This window comes from Canis lupus, chromosome 5, assembly GCF_048164855.1.
Source record: "Canis lupus baileyi chromosome 5, mCanLup2.hap1, whole genome shotgun sequence".
NCBI lineage: Eukaryota > Metazoa > Chordata > Mammalia > Carnivora > Canidae > Canis > Canis lupus.
In genome coordinates this window covers 17,014,350-17,035,772 of record NC_132842.1, presented here as the reverse complement: position 1 = coordinate 17,035,772, position 21,423 = coordinate 17,014,350, and the positions used below count along the sequence as shown (strand labels likewise).

Sequence of the window (21,423 nt, the reverse complement as noted above, 5' to 3'; positions counted from 1 at the left end):
TTTCATTGGGCGCCCCAGTGTTTGTGACTGCAGAAAATAAATGTGATATTTGCTAAGAAAAAAAAAAAAGAAAAAGAAAAAAAATCCTTTTTTTTAAGGATTTTACTTTTAAGTAATCTCTACACCCAACATGGGGCTCGAACTCCCAACTCTGAGATCAAGACTCGAATGCTCCATCAGCTGAGCCAGCTAGGTGCCCCAACAATGCCATTTTTAAATAAGACTATAATCATTTCAAAGGCCAAATAACTTAGTTTTCTTCATTTATACATTAAATATAAAGCTATTTTCTTAATAGTTTTCTATTTACATTCATATCAAACATTAAATACAAGGCATATTCTTAAGTACAATGCCAGTTTATAGTAAGCTATGGTCTAAAACAGTGAGGCCCAGCCTATTACTTTAGGGTGTATATTGAAATTTGTTTAAAAGATTCCATAATATTCTGGGATGTCAAATTAGAGTTCAGCCACTGTTCTTAATTTCAGTTTGGGGGGATCTTCTCTCCATGGGAGGGTACTAGGAATTGCAACTTTGCCTCTGATCAGATGTTCTATAGGTATGATCAAGAAAGTAGAAGGATCTAAATTAACACAAGTCTATATAGTCTGTCATAAACTGCATCCTGACATTCCACAGCTACTGGCTTTGAGGATTTCATTTGTACTTAGCTAGACCAAAGGGAAAAATCAGAAGTACTAAGGACCAAGAATGAACTCATGGTATTTATTAGGTATTTAAAAATTAGTTTTATTATAGAACCTTATTCAGAAATTGTCCTCGCACATTCCTTGCTTGAGTTGCTTAAATCACACACACATACACACAGAGTCATTCACACTCCTATGAATACACAGACTATAGGATACTGGTTTACATTAAATCAATTATATACACTTTAACAATAGTTTTTAATGGCTGTGGGGAATAGTGAGTGACCAAAAATCCCCCAAAATCATATTTTGGATTTTTGGTGTGTGTGTGTGTGTGTGTGTGTGTGTGTGTGAACTGCCTGTTCATGTCCCTTGTCTGTATATTCCCATTTGGGGTACTAGATTTTGCCACCTCTAAAGATACATAATTCAATTTGATTTTCTTCTTTCCTGTCACCTCATTTTGAATCCATAGAGCCACCTAAATGTAATTATTTTGCTTAATCTAACATTAACTCCTTTCCTTATCTACCCCACACCCTCACATACACAATGTGTAGCGTCATGTTTTGTTTTACTCACTTAGAATAAGAAATGGTGAATTTGCAACTATGGTCACAAATGGCACCCCAATATACAACATCAGGCCAAAGCCACTCACCACTGCCAAGGCAACAGAAATCACCCCAAAGGCTGCAGCCCATATTTTGTTTTGTACACAGTCATACCTGTAAATTTGGAGGGAAAAATCATGGGATTTGTGGTGGTAGCTTCCATACTGAAATTCCATCAGTTTATAACATTCTCGACTTGGACACCTCTTCATAAAGCCCTTGGGCAATAATTCTCATAATTGTCTAATGGAGACCTTTAATTCCTGGGCACTATCCCAGACCACGTGGGAAAAAGCAGAGAGGGAACAGAAAAGTTGTCTATACTTTTACCAAACTTCCTGGGTGATTCTTCTGCGACTGAGCAAGCACTACTCCACTGATTGGCAGTGCAGAACCACAAAGATATATGAAATCACTTCAGATGGTTAATTCCTCACTGTTCTTCAAAAGGTGTAAATGGAACACAACAGCAAAGAGAGGACAAGCAAAGCAGAGAGGGTACCCCAAAACCACAACATTACATATTAAAATATTGACAACAATCTCTGCTTTTATATTTCACTTGTTTCTTAACTGCTTTAAAATAAATTACTGATCCTTGTCTCTAGACATTGTTAGGAAGAGAGAGAAACTAAGTTTGGGTTGAAAACTAGGAGAGTCAACTATGGAAATGGAAGCACTGATTCTAATACAGCAAGAACATGACCAAAGACCTTTTACTATAGGAACAGTAAAATAATGAAACTTTCTTATTATGAAAAGATTTTCTACATCATAATCATGGTTCACCTTTTTTCAACACACTAGTGCTAGGAGTTAAATTCAGGGCCCCAAATCAACTATACATACAAAATTCCAGCAAAAGTAAATTGCTTTTGGGGTGCCTGGGTGGCTCAGTCAGTTGGGTGTCTACCTGAATTCAGTTCAGGTCATGATCTTGGGGTCCTGGGATTGAGCCCCACATTGGGCTCCCTGCTTTGTGGGGAACTTCCTTCTCCCTTTAACCCTACTCCCTGCTTTGCTCTCTGTCAAATAAATAAAATCTTCAAAAAGTAAATTGCTTTGTTAGAATAAAATTTGATAATGAATACTTTTTTAAAAAAAATACTGGTTTATAGCAGTTTAAAATATGAAATAACAAAGATGAACTTCGAAATCAGAAAGATTAATGAGGATAAATGTTACATATAACACATTTATTTCCATTCACTCTTTCAAGTTTCTGGGTTTTTTGGTGTAAATTTTTCAGGTAGGGAAGTATGACTTTACTTTGATTAGTTGCTGAGTTGACTTTCTCTCAGTGACCTTTATTTTAATGTTCAATAGACAATGGAAGAAAAGATTTGGAAGTGGAACACTGTATTCCAGTCCCCAAGAAGGATTTTGTTTTAAGCAGTTTATCAAAATTACTTGGAAGAGTTTTAGAACTTTAGAATTCCTGGAATCCAGCCATGCAGATCCTGATTCAGTAGGTTTATAGTGAAGCTGCAGAATCTATATGTCTAAAACTTTCCTCATATGATTCCAGTGCTCAGGCCAGTTTGGGGATTACTGGCAGCAAAATGGCCAATCTTCTGAAATTTTTATTCATTTAGCAGGGAAGGGGTAAATTAGAAATTATTGCTCTTAGAAAACAACCTGTATGTTTGGTGAGAGATCCACATCTTCCTTGAAAGGTAATGATGTCTCCCATGAGTAAACAATAGTTTACAGTGTATTTGAGAAGGGAAAGATTTTCCAGATTGTTTCAGAAATATTTGGTATAAGTTTTGTCATTTCCAAAATGCTAGACAATTTTGAAACAGTCTAGAAGCTCAATAGACCACTACTTACTATAGAATGAGGTTCACATTAGAGCATAAATTTGATAAAGTCTTACTATTGTTCATATAACTTCATTATGAAGACAATAAGTATAAACCCTAAAAATGGGCAGCCCCGGTGGCTCAGTGGTGTAGGGCCACCTTCGGCCCAGCGCCTGATCCTGGAGACCCAGGATCGAGTCCCATATCAGGCTCCCTGCATGGGGCCTGCTTCTCCCTCTGCCTGTGTCTCTGCCTCTGTGTGTGTGTGTGTGTGTGTGTGTGTGTCATGAATAAATAAAATCTTAAAAAAAATAAACCCTAAAATGTGTTCAAATAAAGGCTCTATGGGAGGCAAATGAGTGTATGCAAGGAATAACCTTCATATACAGGTATATGAGACAAGCAGAATGGCCAGTGTCTTTGGGACTGTCTAGGAGGTCCTGCCCAGAACATAGACAAGAGATTTTCAGTGATAACAGAGAGGTAGGTAGGAGTGCGAGATGTCCAAGAAACTTAACACACTCACAGAAGAATCAGTTTTATTTTTGAGCCCAGAGAAGGCACATATTGAACCATCATGGCAGCATCTGTGCCTTAAGAAATTTCCTGCTCCCTTTCCTCTTCTCCTTGGGCATGCTCCAACCCAGAAGTCAGCTTAGCAAGACAGGAAGTAGGAAGAGAAATGATAGAAGAGGGCTGGGGAGTCCCTTTTTTTCTCCATGAAGGACTATCCTAAGCAGCATGCTCCAGCTAAGAGTGCTGGGGTGGGGGTGGGGTGGGGGGGGGAATCCTTAGCTTCAAATCAAGTTATCACTTTTGTTTATTACATGGACATGGATATGGACATTTTAATTCTGACTGGAGGATTTAGTCTTACCTAAGAATGATCACAAAAGTCACAGGGCGTACCTGAGTTTTCATGGGGCAGAGGAAGAGCTTGCTTTACCTACAAGACTCAACGGGAACAAAGGGAGACAAAAATAAAGTTGCGGGATCCCTGGGTGGCAGCGGTTTAGCGCCTGCCTTTGGCCCAGGGCGCGATCCTGGAGACCTGGGATTGAATCCCACGTCGGGCTCCTGGTGCATGGAGCCTGCTTCTCCCTCTGCCTATGTCTCTGCCTCTCTCTCTCTCTCTCTGTGTGACTATCATAAATAAATAAAAATTAAAAAAAATAAAGTTGCTTTATGCTTATACTTCATGAGTTCTAGTGTTCAGTATGTTGGTTAGATAAACATAAAGCCTTCAAAGAGAAAGAAATATAAATCATTTTATAATTGCCTTTGGTACAAGATTTTCTGTATTACTGTCCATAATCATGTGTAAAGATAAGCAGGAATTGATAGAAATTTGTATCTTCAGAACCAACTAGCTAGTAGAAAAATTTTTGACAAACCAATTGTTGGTGCCTTATAGATTCCATGCTAGGTTAACTTTATTTTTTGTTCTACTGACTTTAACAAGATTGAGTTTTGTCTTTTCCCCTCCCCATAGTTCTTTCCTCCTTCCCTCTTACCCTTACTTCTAGTTTTTTAGTTTGTTTGTTTTCTACAGGATGTGGGCTTTTGTTCCAGAAAAACAAAGTTGTGAGGTAGTTGACTCTAAAGAGGTACCCATTGTGTTTAACCCCCTTCACCTACCTAAGCCTCATTTGTCTCTTAAAATCTAGAGTTGAATGACATCATTTGTTCCTAAACCAACCTACACATGATAATGAACTAGAGAAGTTTTTGAAATGTTAATTTTCAAATTAAACCCCCAGAGACTTGATTCAATAGGTCAGGGCCTTGGAATATGTGGGTTTAGAGTGACTTTCCTGTGAGAATCACTGGAGTGGTACAATATGTGGGACTCTTTCTACACCTAAGTTCTTTTCTTTGCTGATATTTTTCATATTCTAGCTTTCTGATCACAAGAACCCGAAATAACCCTAATGCTTAGATAACAATTTTTAAGTGCTTGCAAGGTAAACCCCACTCCAGAACAATGGAGATACTTAAATAAATTAGAGATTAATTTTTTTTTATATAGTTAAAAGTGCCAGTTCAAACTTATGATAGAAATAAGGACTTCTTGCTTAGTTCTATCTGGATATACTGATATAGGACAAAATAGACTTTATTCTTAAAATGTGTAAGAGAGACAAAGAAGGGGGTGCCTGGGTGGCTCAGTCAGTTAAGCACCTGGGATTGACTCAGGTCAGGATCCTGGGGTCCTGGGATTGAACCCCATGTCAGACTCCCTGCTGAGTCTACCTCTGCCTCTCCCCTTCCCCTGGGCTTGTGTTGTTCTCTCAAATAAATAAATAAATAAAACCTTTTTAAAAAAAGAGACAAGTAAGGATATTATATATTGATATAATATATCAATAAGACTAATTCATCAAGAATATATAAAAACCACAAACACACATGCACTGCCAATAGAGACCCAAAATACATGAAGCAAATATTGACACACTTGTAGAGAGAAATAGATAGCTCTACAATATTGGCTGGAGAATTCAATATACCACTTTCAATAATGGATAAAATATTTAGGCAGATAATCTATAAAGAAAGAGAAGAAATGGACAACACTATAAATCAGTTAGACCTTGCAGAGTTATATAGAACACTCAACCCAACAATAGCAGAATATACATTATTCTCAAGTGCACATGAAACATTCTGTTGAATAGATCATGTGTTAGGTTACAAAACAAGTCTGAAAATGTAAAAATATTGGAATTACAAGTATCTTTTCGACCAACAATGGAATGAAGCTTCAAATTAATAATAGAGGGAAAACTGGATAATTCAAAATATATGGAAATTAAACAACTCACTATTAATAACTAATGGGCCAAAGAATAAATCACATAGGGAATTAGAAAATACTTAGCTACAGATGAAAATAAATACACAGCATACCCTAACTTATGGGATGTAGCAACACCAGTGCTCACAGATAAATTCATATATTAAAAAAGAAAAAAGTTCTTAAATCATCTTATGCCACTAGACATCTTGTAGAAATAGAAACAAAACAAAACAAAACCCAAAGCTAACAGAAGGAAGGAAATGAAAAGATCAGAATAGAGAAAAATAAAATTGAGAATAAAAAACAATGGAGAACCAGTAAAACTAAAAGTTGGTTATTTTAAAAAATCAGCAAATTGACAAACCTTCATCTAGAGTGACAAAGAAAAAAAAGATACAAATAACTAAATCAGATATGAAAGTAAAGACATTACTACTGACCTTAGAGAACTTGAAAGGATGATAAAAAATACTATAGGGCAGCCCCAGTGGTGCAACGGTTTGGCGCCGCCTGCAGCCTGGGGTGTGATCCTGGGGTACCAGGATCGAGTCCCACATCAAGCTCCCTGCATAGAGCCTGCTTCTCCTTCTGCCTGTGTCTCTGTCTCTTTCTCTCTGTGTCTATGAATAAATAAATAAAATCTTTTAAAAAAAATACTATAGACAACCAACAAATTAGATAACCTAGATGAAATGCACAAATTTCTAGAAACATACAAATGACCTAAACTGACTCAAGATAAAACTGAAAATCTTGACACGTAACAAGTGAAAAGATTGAATCAGTAATCAGAAACCTCCCAACAAAGAAAAGTCCAAGACCAGATGGCTTCACTGGTAAATTTTACTAAACACAAAAGGAGAATTATCACCAATCCTTCCAAAAAATGAAAAGGAAGGAATACTTCCTAACTCATTCTATGAGGCCAGCATTACAGTAATACCAATTCCAGACAAACACTAAAAGAAGAAAACTACAAATCAATATCTCTTTTGAATATGGATGCAAATATCCTTAATAAAATTCTAGCAAAGCCAATTCAATAGCACATCGAAGGGATCATGAACAAGTGGGATTTATTCCAGGAATGCGAGAATGAGTCAACATGGGAAAATCAATCAATGTAATATAGCACCCTAATAGAACAAAAGTTTAAAAACCACACGATCATCTCCGTAGATGCAGAAAAGGCATTTGATAAGATCCAATACCCATATGATGAAAACACTAAAAAAACAAGGAATAGAAGGTAACTTCCTCAAAATGATAGGGGCATTTATGAAAACTGCATGGCTAATGTTATAATCAATAGTGAAAGACAAAGATTTCCCTCTAAAATTGGGAACAAGATAAAGATGCCCACCTTCACCAATGGCATTCAACACTGAAGTAGAAGTGCTAGCCAGATAAATTAGATAAGAAATAGAAATAAAGGAATTCTATTCCTTTTTACAGATTCTATCCATGAATGTTCCAAAGAATCCACAAGAAAACTAATAGAGTTAATAAACAAATTGAGCAAAGCTGCTCAAGATCAACACAGAAAAATCAGTTGTGTTTCTATCTATGTGCAATGAACAATTAAAAAATGAAAGAAAGCAATTCCACTTAAATAGTGTCTAAAAGAATAAAATACTTAGAAATAAATTTAATAAACCAAAGAGGTGAAAGACTTTTTTTAAAAAAAAAGGTTTATTTCTCTATTTGAGAGAGAGAGAGAAGAGAGCGTAGGGGGCGGGGAGAGAGAAAGAGGGAGAGAGAGAATCTTAAGTACGTGCCATGCCTAGCACTGAGCCCAATTTGGTGCTTGATCTACGACCCTGAGAATAACTGTGACCTGAGCTGAAACTAAGTGCTGGACACTCAACCAACTGATCCACCCAGGCACCCCTACAAATCATATATTTGATAAGGGTTTAATTTCCAAAACACACAAACTACTCATCAATAACAGGACTCAACAACAAAAAGACAAACGACCCAATTAAAAATGGGCAAAGGACTTACATAGACTTCTCTCCAAAGAAGATGGGCAAATGGCCAATAAGCACAGGAAGACTCTCAACATTATTAGTTGAGTACTTTGCCACTACTTTGCCATTGCTAAGATGGCTTTAATCAATAAAACAAAAAGTAACAAGTGTTGGTGAGGATGTGGAGAAACTGGAACCCTTATACATTGCTTGGTAAGATATAAAATGAGGTAGCCTTCATGGAAAGCAGTGTGGCGGTTCTTCAAAGAACTAAAAACAGAATTATCGTATAACTCACCAATTCAACTCCTATGTATATATTAAAAATAATTGAAAATAGGAGCTCAAACAAATATTTGTACACCAGTATTCATTACAACATTATTCACAATAGCCAACAGGAGGAAACATTCCAAGTGCCCATCAACAGATAAGTGGATAAACAGTGCTATATGTATATATATGTATATATATATATGATGAATTATTAGTCATAAAAAGGAATGTTTTTATACATGCTACATCATAGTTGAATCTTGAAAACATTAGGCTAAGTGAAATAAGCCAGTCACTAAAGAACAAATATTGTACGATTCCATTTATAGAAATCTCTAGAATAGGCAAATTCATAGGGATAACAGGTAGAGAAAGGTTAACTGGGACTGGGAGGTGGATGGCATGGATGGTTACTGCCTAATGCTTATACAAATTCTGTTTGGGATGATGGAAAATATTTAGAAACAGATAGTTGTGATGGCTGCACAACAGCGTTAATGTAATTGATACCACTGAATTGTACACTTAAAAATTATTGAAATGGCATATTCTATATCTTTTTTATGTATTTTCCCACACACAAAGATTTTTTAAAAAGAGTTAAAAACCAATAATAAAACTGTTTTACCTGTAGCATGATGTGATTGCAAATAATATGATTAGAAGGTATGCCACATGAAACAAGGGGATCACTGTCATAGAGGTTGCTTCAAACTCCAGTTGTCTAGAAAGTGATGTAAAGTAGACCATCAGGATCCCTGCGTGGCTCAGCAGTTTAGCGCCTGCCTTCAGCCCTTTAGCATGATCCTGGAGACCCCGGATCGAGTCCCACATCAGGCTCCCTACATGGAGGCTGCTTCTTCTCCCTCTGCCTATGTCTCTGCCTCTGTCTCTGTGTCTCTCATGAATAAATAAAATCTTTAAAAAAATAAAAAAATAAAGTAGACCATCTGCCAAAAAAATATACTCCAATAAATAACTTTTAATTCCAATATGTGTGTGTGAGTTACAAACACTATTGAAATGCTATCGCTTATTGATTGAAATGTTAAAATTTAGTAAAAGATCAAAGTAAGTGAATTATGACTTTAGAATAAAGAAGACAATATGGATTTGCTTCTTCCCACAAATCTGGCCTGCTTTCCAGTTTCTTGCAAAAACCCAAAGTTGAAAACTCCTGAGTTCTCAGTTCCTCAGAACTCAAAATATGAGTTCTATATAAGACTATGAATCATTAATAACTACAGAAATTGTCACTTTTTCTAAGTTTTTATTAGGCTGTTGTCTATTTTATTGCATTGATATTTCAGAAACATATGGTATTCAAGGGCTTTTTAAATTGCATTGATAATTCAGAAAGATCTGGTCTTCAAGGGCTTTTTTTCTAGTAGTTGTCTCACTTTGACCAGGCTTACTCACAAGTATTAGCAGGCTTGCTGGCCCAACAATTACAGAGTAGCTAGCATGTGCCTGGCACTATGCTATAACTTACTTGGAAAATGCTGAGCTAGTTATCTTTTCAAAGACACCATGGAACTTCTGCTTAAAGGTTTGTTTCTGCATTTAAAAAAATTTATTGATTGATTTATTCATGAAAGACACAGGGAGAGAGGCAGAGACATAAGCAGAGGGAGAAGCAGGCTCCCTGCGGGGAGCCTGGTGCGGACTCCATCCAGGGACCCTGGGATCATGATCTGAGCCAAAGGCAGATGCTCAAACCACTGAGCCACTCAGGTGTCTATGTTTTTGCATCTTAGTGAACTTCAAACTAGTTTTAGGAGGCTCCCCCAAACAGCAAAGACTTTAACAAAGAGTAGGAATTTCAACATAATTTGACTAGAAAACCTGATAGTCGATGCCTGTACCGAACATACCGGCCTTGAGGATGTGGGATTTGTGTTTTCCACCAGATTGTTACTAAGGAGTTAAGATTTGTGGCATCCTTTGATGTGTGAGATTAAGGAAGTTGGATTAAGTACCGAATGGAGTAGAGCACTCCGTGCTTCAGGTCAAGGGCTCCACCAAATTATCAGGAAGTGCCACTGCTATGGTCCTCAGAAAAAGTGTTATCATCCCTCCCACGTTTCCCTGGCCTCCCTATAAAACCCAGCCACCAGGTACATCTTCTTCGAGGCCAAACTCTTTTCAATGTTGGTAGATTGGTTCAGGAAATGGATCAACCACATCTTGCTAAGCTCATTGTCCTTCACATCCTCAGTTTTCAGGTAGTACAGTAGCCGCATGGCTTTGGCTTTCACGAGTAATTGGTTCCTTCCCATCCTCTTGCCTAAAAACGTTCCTCCAATGGTGCCGGCCGGGTAGATGGGCTGACCCGATAGGTTGAAGACGGGAAAGTGATGTTTGTCAGGTCGAGGTCCTTGTTCATGCGCCAGGCGGACAGGAGCGGGGTGGAGGGCACGCAGGCGCCCTGGTGTTTAGCGCACACCCCATCGTAGCCAATCTGGGTCCCGTTTTCCTCGGCCACATACAGATCCTGCACCACAGTGTCCAATGTACTAATTTCTTCCAAGATTTCTTGTTGCAGCAGCGAGGCAGTGCCGGAAACCACTAGGGTGGAGACAAAATTGACCCCGGTGCTCTTCCAGGAGTTGGAGAATCCGTGAGAGTGGTTGGCGGTGAAACGCCCCTGCACAAAGCGCCGCTCAGCCTTGGCCGGGCTCCCCATGGGGGCGCACTGCTCCTCGAGGTTTCCTTCGGTATCGCTGGGCAAGTAACGCAAGCCTGTGCCCAGAGCGGCCGTCAGCAGCACGGGCACCGGCAGGGAGACGCAGGGCTGCGAGCCCACCTCCCGCCCCAGCCCTCCGAGGGCGCGGCTGACGGGCGCCTCCGGGCAGTCGGTGTGGCAGGGGGTCTCGCGGACGGCTGCCCAGCTGCCTTTCCGACCGGGAGGCCGCAGACTTGGCCGCTCCGCACTGTCCCCGACTGCGGAGGAGACGCCTCGAGGGGCCCTGTGCTGTCCCGAAGCCCAGTCAAGCTTGGGTTCCTGTCCCTGACTTGGCTTGGAGGCGGGGAGCGGCTCTACCCGGGACCCCGCGCCCACGTCCCGCGGCGGCCCGGTGTCGGCCGGGATGGGCCTCGGCTTCCCGCCTGGCCTCAGGCTGCGGCTCCGGCTTCTCGGCCCTGGCCTCGGGCTCCCCCTTCGCCCCCATCTCCCGCCAGGCGTCGGGCGCAACCTTGGAGAGACTGAGGCGCATTTCCAGGAGGGAAAGGCAAGGTGTTCAAACTGGGCAGCAGGTCGGGAAGCAGCCACTGGCCGCAGCGCCCAACTCCTCCCCCGACCCTTGGCTGGAGAATTCCAAGGCTGCGGCTGCTCGCGCCAGGCCAGGGGGCCGTCGGGGAGCGCGCGTTTTGACTTGTCTGTGGCGTGCCTTTCCTCTCCGGAGTTTAGTTTCAAACAGAAACACTTTTTTTTTTTTTTAAGATTTTATTTATTTATTCATGATAGACAGAGAGAGAGAGGGAGGCAGAGACACAGGCAGAGGGAGAAGCAGGCTCCATGCAGGGAGCCCGATGCGGGACTCGATCCCGGGTCTCCAGGATCAGGCCCTGGGACAGAGGCGGGCGCTGAACCGCTGAGCCACCCAGGGATCCCCAGAAACACTTCTTAATGCTGCGTGAGATGCGTGCCCGTTCTACAAGACCCACATATTTTATTGGGGGAATTTGACTTGTCACCCCACCCCTCACCCCCCGCCCCCGACACACACATGCCAATCTTTCCGGAGACCATCCAGTAACACACTTCTTGGGTAAGGTGAACCTGGTACACTTTATTATATTTTATTAACTACAAACGTAGCAGATACATTCTCCTTGTAGAAAGTCAGAAGTAAGTGTGTAGAATGAAAAGTGAGGATAAGTTTATCTTTGGTCTGTTCCACAGCTCCCAGGATGGAGGGACCCCTGGGTTCATGTCACCATTTTAATGGAAATCCTCACCTACCTTTAAACATGCAGGTAACTGAAAGGCAGGTGGAGAGAGGTTCCCAGAGTTATGAAAATTGTTTGCCATGTTTGCCACGGTTGGCAGTTACTTAGCATGAATAGTGATTGTGTTTTTATGTGGGTAGATAGAGGATGTTAATGAAATCTCCAGACTGCAAGAGTACCAAGCCCAAGAGTATAAGGGAGGTATCTTCAACAGCATTTTAGAGGAGAAACAAATAGGTGATTTCGTTAAGTTGGCTTTCCAGAAAGTCATTGTTTAAGAGTGGCCTTAATAACCACAAGGTGGCACCTGTTTTCTATCTTAAAAGTTATGGTCAGTGGGCCTGAGGATTCCTTTTCTCCTTTATCTGCATGTTGCAAGTCCTAGTTACATGCTGCGTTTATTGTTGGTGTGCTATAAATCTAGTGGCATCTGTAGCACATTTAAATGGAGGAACTGATTTGGGATTTCCATTTGCCAAACTGTATCTACCTTATGAAGAGAAGGGCTCAGCTGGCCTCCTAAAGATTTTAGGATGAAATGTTAGAGGGAGGGTGATCACAAGTACTCTGTAATGTTCAAAACCAAACACAGGACCTCTTAGTGCCCATCTTTATGGTATTTCTTTAGCACAGCATCAACGTATTTTTTTTAAATCTCAAAATACAGGGGGATCCCTGGGTGGTGCAGCGGTTTGGCGCCTGCCTTTGGCCCAGGGCGTGATCCTGGAGTCCCGGGATCGAGTCCCACGTCGGGCTCCCGGCATGGAGCCTGCTTCTCCCTCCTCCTGTGTCTCTGCCTCTCTCTCTCTCTCTCTCTCTCTGTATATCATAAATAAATAAATAAATCTTTAAAAAAATAAATCTCAAAATACAACCACTAAATTTCTACAATTGCTCATAAATCAGCCACTGTGAAGTACTAAATTCTATAGAAAAATATGTGCCTCGGGATTTGATTTTATCTAGTTTCTTCATTCTAGATGATTGATTCTAGATTATTTTATTTTACTATTCTAGTTATCTAGATTACTAATGTTTGTATGGGTTTAGAATGTCAATAAAAAATGCCACTATTAAATATTTTCCACCAGTTTCCATAAAAGGAATTTGGCATTTTTAATATGAGCTCATCTGCTATTTTTGAGTTGTGAAACCCTTTCATATTTGTTTCAGAACTCCAGACTACTCCTTGCAGCTGTAACATGGCCGAGAAGTGACTTGTCTGTCCTAAGTGATATGTCTCTTAAATCATTTCAATGCAGACAACCCTCTGGCCTTTAATCTGAGAATGGTGTCTACTTTGTCAGGATAGGATTCTCTATACTCTAGAAAATGCCTTCTGGATGAGAAGGGGGTGGTGGGTATTGGGAATTCAAGAATATAGTGTAAAACTTAAAATTTTATCTAGTCTGCTTCTTATCCACCTTCAGTCTAGATAAAATGAATCAGACAAAATGTTACCTTTTCTTCATCTCTCATCACTATATAGATTCCATTTCCTTCTATTCCCCAGCTCTTCTTTGGCAGCCCCCATGACCGATTTTTTTCTCTTGTCCCCGTTTCTTCTTTTCTAAGTCCCATTCTCTCAGGTTAGCCAAAGTCAGTTTGGCATAAATTAAGGGCAATTGCCCATTATTTTAAATGTTTTATTAATTTTTTTTGCCCATTTTTATTTACAAGATGTTTCTCTTTTAGCTGTTAGTTACATGATAGTCTGTTTCCAATACTTGACTGTGTGCTTCTTAGGGACAAGGACTGCATCTTATTCATCCCTGCATTTGATACTCAGAGGACACTCTAAAGCTAGTCATAATTTAGGTGGTCCTGATTGTCTTGCCACAGCTCTAGGAATTATATCACTCAAATATGGCAGATATAATGGCTGAAATATATTCTATGCATCTTGTAGGGTCTGCTCAGATGCCTGTATTCTGAGACACCAGGTACCAACCTGGTAACCATCAGTTTGTTCTTATAGTTAAAAGTCTGTTTCTTGATTACTCTCTCTCTCTCTCTCTCTTTTTATTCCTTTGCTGGTCTGTTTTCTTTCTAAAATTCTACATATAAGTGAAGTCATAGGGTATTTGTCTTTCTCTGACTGACTTATTTTGCTTTGCCTAGCATTGTACTCTCTAGATCCATCCATGTCATTGCAAATGGCAAGATTTCATTCTTTTTACAACTGAATCATATTCCGTTATAAATAATATTCCATTATATATAATATTTCATTTCATGTATATATGGACACTTGGTCTGCTTCTGTATTTTCGCTATTGTAAATAATACTGCAATAAGCATAGGGGTGCATGTATCCGTTTGAATTAGTGCTTTTGTATTTTTTGGGTGAATATTCAGTAGTGTAATTACTAGATCATAGTAATGAATTTGGATGTTTTCCTTCCCTTTCTATTTTTGGGAATAGTTTGAGAAGAATAGGCATTAAGTCTTCCTTAAATGTTTGGTAGAATTTGCCTGTGAAGCTGTCTGGTCCTGGGCTTTTGTTTTTTGGGAGTTCTCTCCTGTGACTTATCTGGGTCTAGTTCCTTTAAGAGATGGAAATTTTTACCAACCAATTAAATTTCTTTGGTAGTATAAGGTGAATCAGGTGTTAAATTTCTTCTTAAGCCAACTTGATAATTTTTCTAAAAATGTGTTTATGTCACTAATTTTTAAACTGCCAGAACATTTTCATGTATTTTTTAAAATTAAAAAAAAAAACTATTTTTTATCTGTACTTATGACCCCTTTTCCATTCCTATTATTAATTTGTGTTTACTCTCTTTTTTCCTTAGGAAGACTTTTAAAGCACTTTAAAAAAAATTTAATATTTTAAGAGAAGCAGGTTTTGATTTTGCAGTTTAACTCTATCTTAAAATTCTTTGATCATTGTTTTTTTAAATTTCTATCTTTGCCTTTATTTCCTTCTTCCAACTTTTTAAATTCTTTTTCTAACTTGACAGCTTCCTATTTTATAATAAGTGCATTTAAAACTACGAATTTTCACTTATGTACTGGATTAATGACTGCAGGTTTTGATGGATAGTGTTCTAAAGAGAAATTTTCAAGAATTTATTAATTTCCTTAGAATGTACCCTATTTTATGCCAAGCTTTTATTCCCACTTGCTTTTTCTACTTTTATTCCTGCTTTTATTGTTGGAGTACTACATTTTTTCTTAATTCTCATGGCTTGTTTTAAAAATTACTCTTAAATTTTCTTTATTTTTTTTATTTTTTTTTACTCTTAAATTTTCAACATGTATCTTAGTTTTATTTCTCCAACAAATTCTTTTCTTTTTTTAAGATTTATTTATTTATTTTAGAGAGAGTGAGAGTGAGTGCACATACAGGGGGAGGGGTAGAAGGAGAGGAAGAGGGAGAGAGGCAGACTCCCTGATGAGTGGGGAACCTGACTTGGAGCTCAGTTTCACAAGCCTGAGATGATGACCTGAGTGAAAATCAAGAGTTAGGCTCTTAACCAATAGAGCCACTCAGGCACCCCTTTCCAACAAGTTCTAAGGGTATTAACTATTCTTTTCCAAAAGCAACAAAAATATTTTTAATTTTTTATTTCAATTTAAACTACCCTGCCATCAGCTTTCTGAGTATTGTTATCTAGAATTTTCCAATTTTTAAACATCTGTGAAAATTACTATTGTTATTTTTTTCTTTTAAGATGTATTTATTTTTATTTAAGAGAGAGAGAGAGAATGGAGGAAAGGGCAGAGGGAGAAGGAGAGAAAAATCCTCAAGCAGACTACTCACTGAGTGTGGAGCCTGATCCCAGGACCCTGAGATAATGACCTGAGCCAAAAGAAAGAGTCAGACACTTAACCAACTGGGCCACCAGACACCTCATACTGTGATTATTTTTTTCACACTCAATACTTCATTTAGTTTAGCTATGGTTTTCAAATGAATTTGCTCACCTGTTGAATTTCCTCTTTCCTTCTCTGACTCAGTTTTATGGCTGATGCATATTCTTTAGTAGTTTCTTCACAAATGCCAGTGAGGAGTAAACTCTTGGTTTTTCAAACTTTTAAAAAAATATTTATTTATTTGAGAGAGAAAGTGAGTGAGAGAGAGAGAGAGAGAGAGAATAAAAGAGATCACACACCATCTGGGTGAGGAAGGGGAAGAAGCAGGCTCCCTGCTCAGGATCCCAGGACCCTAGGATCATGACCTGAGCTGAAGACAGACACGTAACCTACTGAGCCACCCAGGTGCCCCTTTCATACTTGAATATATATTGACTTATCTTCCTTTTGAATGATAATTTATTATATATTGAATTCTATGTTATGAGTTCTTTACCTTAGGTATATAAAAGATATTTTCCTACTACCTTTCAGCATTTATTCTTGCTGATAAGAGCTCTGCTACCAACCTGATTGCTACTTTTTTTCTGGTAATCTGTCATTTAAAAAAAGAACAGAGTGTCACCTGGTTGGCTTAGTCAGTGGGAAATACAACGCTTGATTTCGAGGTTGTGAGTTCAGGTCCCCTGTTGGGTGTAGAGATTGCTTAAGAATAAAATCTTCTGAGTGCCTGGGTAGACCAGTCAGTTAAGCATCTGACTCCTGATTTTGGCTTAGGTAATGATCTCAGGGTCATGAGGTTGAGGCATGGAGCCTGCTTAAGATTCTCTTTCTCCTGCTCCCTCTGCTTCTCGCCCCACCCCCCACGCTTGTGCACACTCTTTCTAAAAAATCAATAAATAAAAATTAAAAAGGAATACCCGAATGGCTCAGTCAGTTAAGTGTCTGCTTTTGCCTCAGGTCATGATCCCAGAGCCCCAGGATTGAGCCCCACATTGGGCTCCCTGTACCATGGGGAGTCTGTTTCTCCTTCTGCTCCTCACCCTGCTTATGCACACATGCTCTTCTCTCTCACTCTGTCTCAAATAAATAAATAATATCTTTAAAAAAATAAAATAAAATAAAAATAAAAAAATAAAATCTTAGAAAAAGAATAGAAATTAATTCTTAGAGTAATTTTAGAGTCACAGAAAAAGTAGACCAAAGGCTCGGCACTTTCTTATTTACCTCCTGCCCCTGCACATCCATGTCTGCCTCATTATCAGCATCCCCAACCAGAACAAAGAGTAAAAGGTGAATCTCCTCTTTGCTCTACACCACTTTACTTTTCAACTTGCCAATTTTTACTCCGTCTTATTGTTATCAAGTTGATGTGCATCCTTCCTGAACTCTCTGTCTACATACACACATACACACATGCACACACCGTGCAGCAGTGCATCTGTATCATAATACAAATGTGTATGTAAAGTCACATGCATGATGGTTGGTTTTATGTGTCAACTTGGCGAGGTTATATGCTTCCTAATAATTCCATCAAACACCTATCTAGGTGTTGCTTTGAAGGTACTTTGAAGATGTGATTAAAGTCCATAACCAGTTGATTTAGGAAGGGATATTATCCCAGATAACCCAATTTGAAAGGTCTTAACAGAACTGAGTCTTTTCTTAAGAAAAAATTCTGTCTGGGGGCATGAGTTTCAGCTTGCAACTGACAGATGTAGATTACTCCCTTCCTGATGCCCTGTGATTTTCCAGCTTGCCTAGCCAGTCTTGATAATTGCATGAGACAAGTTTTTGTGATCCATCTCTTATTACATATTTCTTACTAATTCTGTTTCTCTGGTTGAACCATGATTGACATATATCTTTCTGCAACTTACTTTTTCACTAACAATATGTCTTAGAGATGGCGTTATGATTAACTGCTGAATCATAGCTCATAATATGAATGTACTGCATCTCATCTAATCATCCTGTTACTGGTGAATATTTTGTTGTTTAGATTCAAATTTGTATTTCCATTTGCTACTTTGAAAATTTAATTTATCGACTTCTTGTATCCAGCATTGCTATAGTAAAATTTAATACCAATTGGATCCATTCCTCTTTGCAGATAATTATATTTCTTCTTTGAAAGCTTTTAAGATATTATTCTTTTTTTTTCATCTCATAAGAACATATTATTGGGGAGAAAAAAATTTCTTCTACTCTTCAAGGTTATTTGACTGGTCTCATAATTGAATTAACATATGATAGATTAATAGGAGAAAACAAATTTGATTACATATGTATGAGAGGGGCTGTAAGAATATGAGACATAAGGTCAAGCTGGGCAGTTCCTGTTTATATGCTAAGAAATGGGACAGGGACCTGGGGCTTCAAAGGGAGGAGGATGATTCACAGGACAATGGGGAAAAAAGATGTTTGGCAGTTAGATGTTTGCCCTGCCATACAGATCTGTCACTCAGATAAAAATTATTCCTAAAGGAGAAAAAATGAGTGGGAAATATCAGAAAGGGAGACAGAACATGAGAGACTCCCAACTCTGGGAAACGAACAAGGGGTGGTGGAAAGGGAGGTGGGTGGGGGGTAGGGGTGACTGGGTGATGAGTACTGAGGGGGGCACTTGATGGGATGAGCACTGGGTGTTATGCTATATGTTGGCAAATTGAACTCCAATAATAATAATAATAAATTATTCCTGATAATAGTTGTCTTTCTGGGCTAGGCCTCTGTCTAAATTCTTTCAGGTAGTTAAGGGAGCAGTAAAAATTTTTCCTGAGTTTTCTGGGTCTTGATTGTTTTCAGTTTAAGATAGTCCATGTGCCCAAATGACACATTTTGGGGAGACTTGTTTTGAACCTCTTTAATATCTAAGGTTGTTTTTCATCCTGCTTAATTTTTAATGATCCCTTTAAATCTGGAGACTCACTTTTGATGTTTTCCTGTCATTACTTTCATTACTTTTTTTTTCAGTCCTCTTTCTCTTTTTAACTTGGAACTCATATTTGATAGATGCAGGATTTTCTGGGACTTTCTCTCAAGCCTCAATTTTTTTTTTAAGATGTATTTATTTGAGAGACAGAGTAGGGGGAGGGGCAGAGGGAGAGAGAAAGAGAGAGAGACAGAGAATCTCAGGCAGACTGTGCTGAGCACTGGTGCCACATGTGGGCTCGTGACCCTGAGATCATGATCTGAGCTGAAACCAAGAGTCGGACATTTAACCAGCTGAATCACCCAGGCACCCCCTTCTCAAGCTTCAACTTTTGTCATCCTTCCTATCCATTCATTCTGAGCTGGGTAATCAGCTTATGTGGAGGCCGAGAAAAATTAAGACCGTTGCCTTTGTCAACAGGGGCCCAGGACCCATGATTGGGTCCTGCAAAGGATCCTCTGAAAAAGGGGGGAATGTGGGACCCAGGAAATCTAACAAAAATCCCCTACCCCTGGACAAGCAGAGCAGGACTAACTCCATTTTGTGCTACACCTGCCATCTCATGTAAAACCCCCCACACGACCTGCCTATTGTTTAAGGCACTCCCTCACCCTAGTTTAGCTATTAAGCACACCCTTATCAGAAACCAGCACACTTAGGAATGCAGGACCTCTGACCTTTAACCAGCCAAGGAATGAAAACCCCTCTTTTGCCTGCCAAACCTGGGCGCCAATTCTAACCAGAATAATAGGCTAGTTCAGATGGTCACTATAGGGTGAATCATGATTCAATTGGACACCTGCGTGTGGACCGACATGACTGTACAATCTGCGTTGCACAATTTCTGCGTTGTTACAATCTCAAGCCAATGGCCCCTATAACACTGCTGTGCTTCTTAGTGTTGGGGTCCAAGCCCCTGTTCTATTGTATGGAGTATACTTGGACCCAAGCTCGAGCTTATAAATAAACCCTCATGTACTTGCATCGGTGTCGGCTCCTTGGTGGTTTCTCGGATTCACAATCTTGGGCACAACACTTATTAACTTGCTCTTCAGTTGTGTTAATTCTATCATTCAGTCAATATACTGAGTTTTATTGTAATAATAACATTTTTTAATTTTTAAGATCTAAAATTGTATTTTTATAAGACCTGTTCTTTTTTCATAGTTATGATGTTCTTCTGAGGATATTAATTTCACTTCTATTAGGCCTTCTACTGAGCATTTTTTCCCTCTGGTATTAGGTTCTGTTCATGAAGTTTGGAACATCTCTTTTATGATACTTATTTTCCTCATATATTTGGCAGTTCTGGGTTTAGCTACTGTATTTGTTGAGATCTGTCTCCAGTGATGGGGAGAAGGAATAGGATGTGTTACCAGATGAGGAATGGTAGGTATTCATAGCCTTAGGAAGGATTGCTTTGTTCTGCTTGACTGACACTGTTTGCAAGGGGCAGCTGAATTGTCCACACTCACTCCTCCAGCCTAGAGCAAATGCTTCAGATACTTGCTCCTTGTCTTTGCAGGAGGAGGAAGGGGCTCCAACCATCTCGCATCCATCTTGCACCCATCTCCTCTGAGTTTAGAAACTTGCAGAGCATCCAGTTTCACAGCAGTTTTTTTCCTCTGTGTTTTTCCCATGGCTGTTTCCTCTATCTCCTTTCTGTCTCTTAGAAATGCCTCAAAAGTTTTTCTTCTCTCTTGCTTTCCAGCACTGTTATAGATTTTAATCTTTTCCCTGTCATTTCTAGGAATTTGGGGTAAGAGGGAAGGTAGAAGAGTGTTCATAATCTTGATTTTACCTCTGCACTGGATTACCATTAAATATTTTGGGGAGGATTTAAGTTAATTTGCCAATAACTTTGGAAAAAAACATACCTTCGTCTTAAATAATAATAATGAGAATTAAAATAAATGACTTGATTAATAATCTAGAACTTGAAAAAAACAACAAAAAATAATTTTAACAATACCCTATACCTTTTTTGTCAACCACATTCACACATGGTGCCATTAAATTGCTAAAAGTTACAAAGGAAAGAATAGCAGGTGTCTTGTTATGGACGATGTAATAAAAGGAAGCTCTAAGGAAATGTTTAAAAAATTGTGGGCTCAGAGGTTGAGAGAAAAGCTAAGAAGAATAAGATGTGTGTTCATGTATATGTGTTCATACATTTTTATTAGGATGCTTAATTAGGAGAAGTAGAGTTTCTGGAGAAGTGATTAAGAATGCAAAATCACTATCAGAGAAAATGGGCTGTAAAATTTCAAAACATTTATCAATCTAGTTTGGGGATTAAGAGGACAGCTGGTAGATTTCTGCTGTGAGTTCCACTGATAATAAGAGCTGTATTCAAAGATTGCATATACCCCCTGGACTTAAATTCTTAAAAGTAAATGTGTGATGGTGTTTTCTTATTCAAGTGAGCCCTAATTCAAATGTCTGTTTCTACAATAAGGATAAAAGCAATTCTTTGGCTGCTTTATCATGAATCTCAATTGACTCTTGGACCAAAATTTAATTGGCTCTGGGTTCCTATTGATACACTGTATGTTTTTCCCATCAACCACTTTTGTTTGTGGATTAGATTC

General features: G+C 38.9%; 1 protein-coding gene across 1 annotated transcript; it reads right to left on the bottom strand.

Moving 5' to 3' along the window:
* Window positions 1-9,320: 9,320 nt before the first annotated feature.
* Window positions 9,321-20,380, bottom strand: LOC140633125 (patched domain-containing protein 3-like). Its single transcript, XM_072825148.1, is given in 3 exon segments — window positions 9,321-10,471; window positions 10,474-11,520; window positions 20,308-20,380. Coding segments are annotated over 3 exon segments (1,398 nt in total). The 3' UTR covers window positions 9,321-10,193.
* Window positions 20,381-21,423: the final 1,043 nt, after the last annotated feature.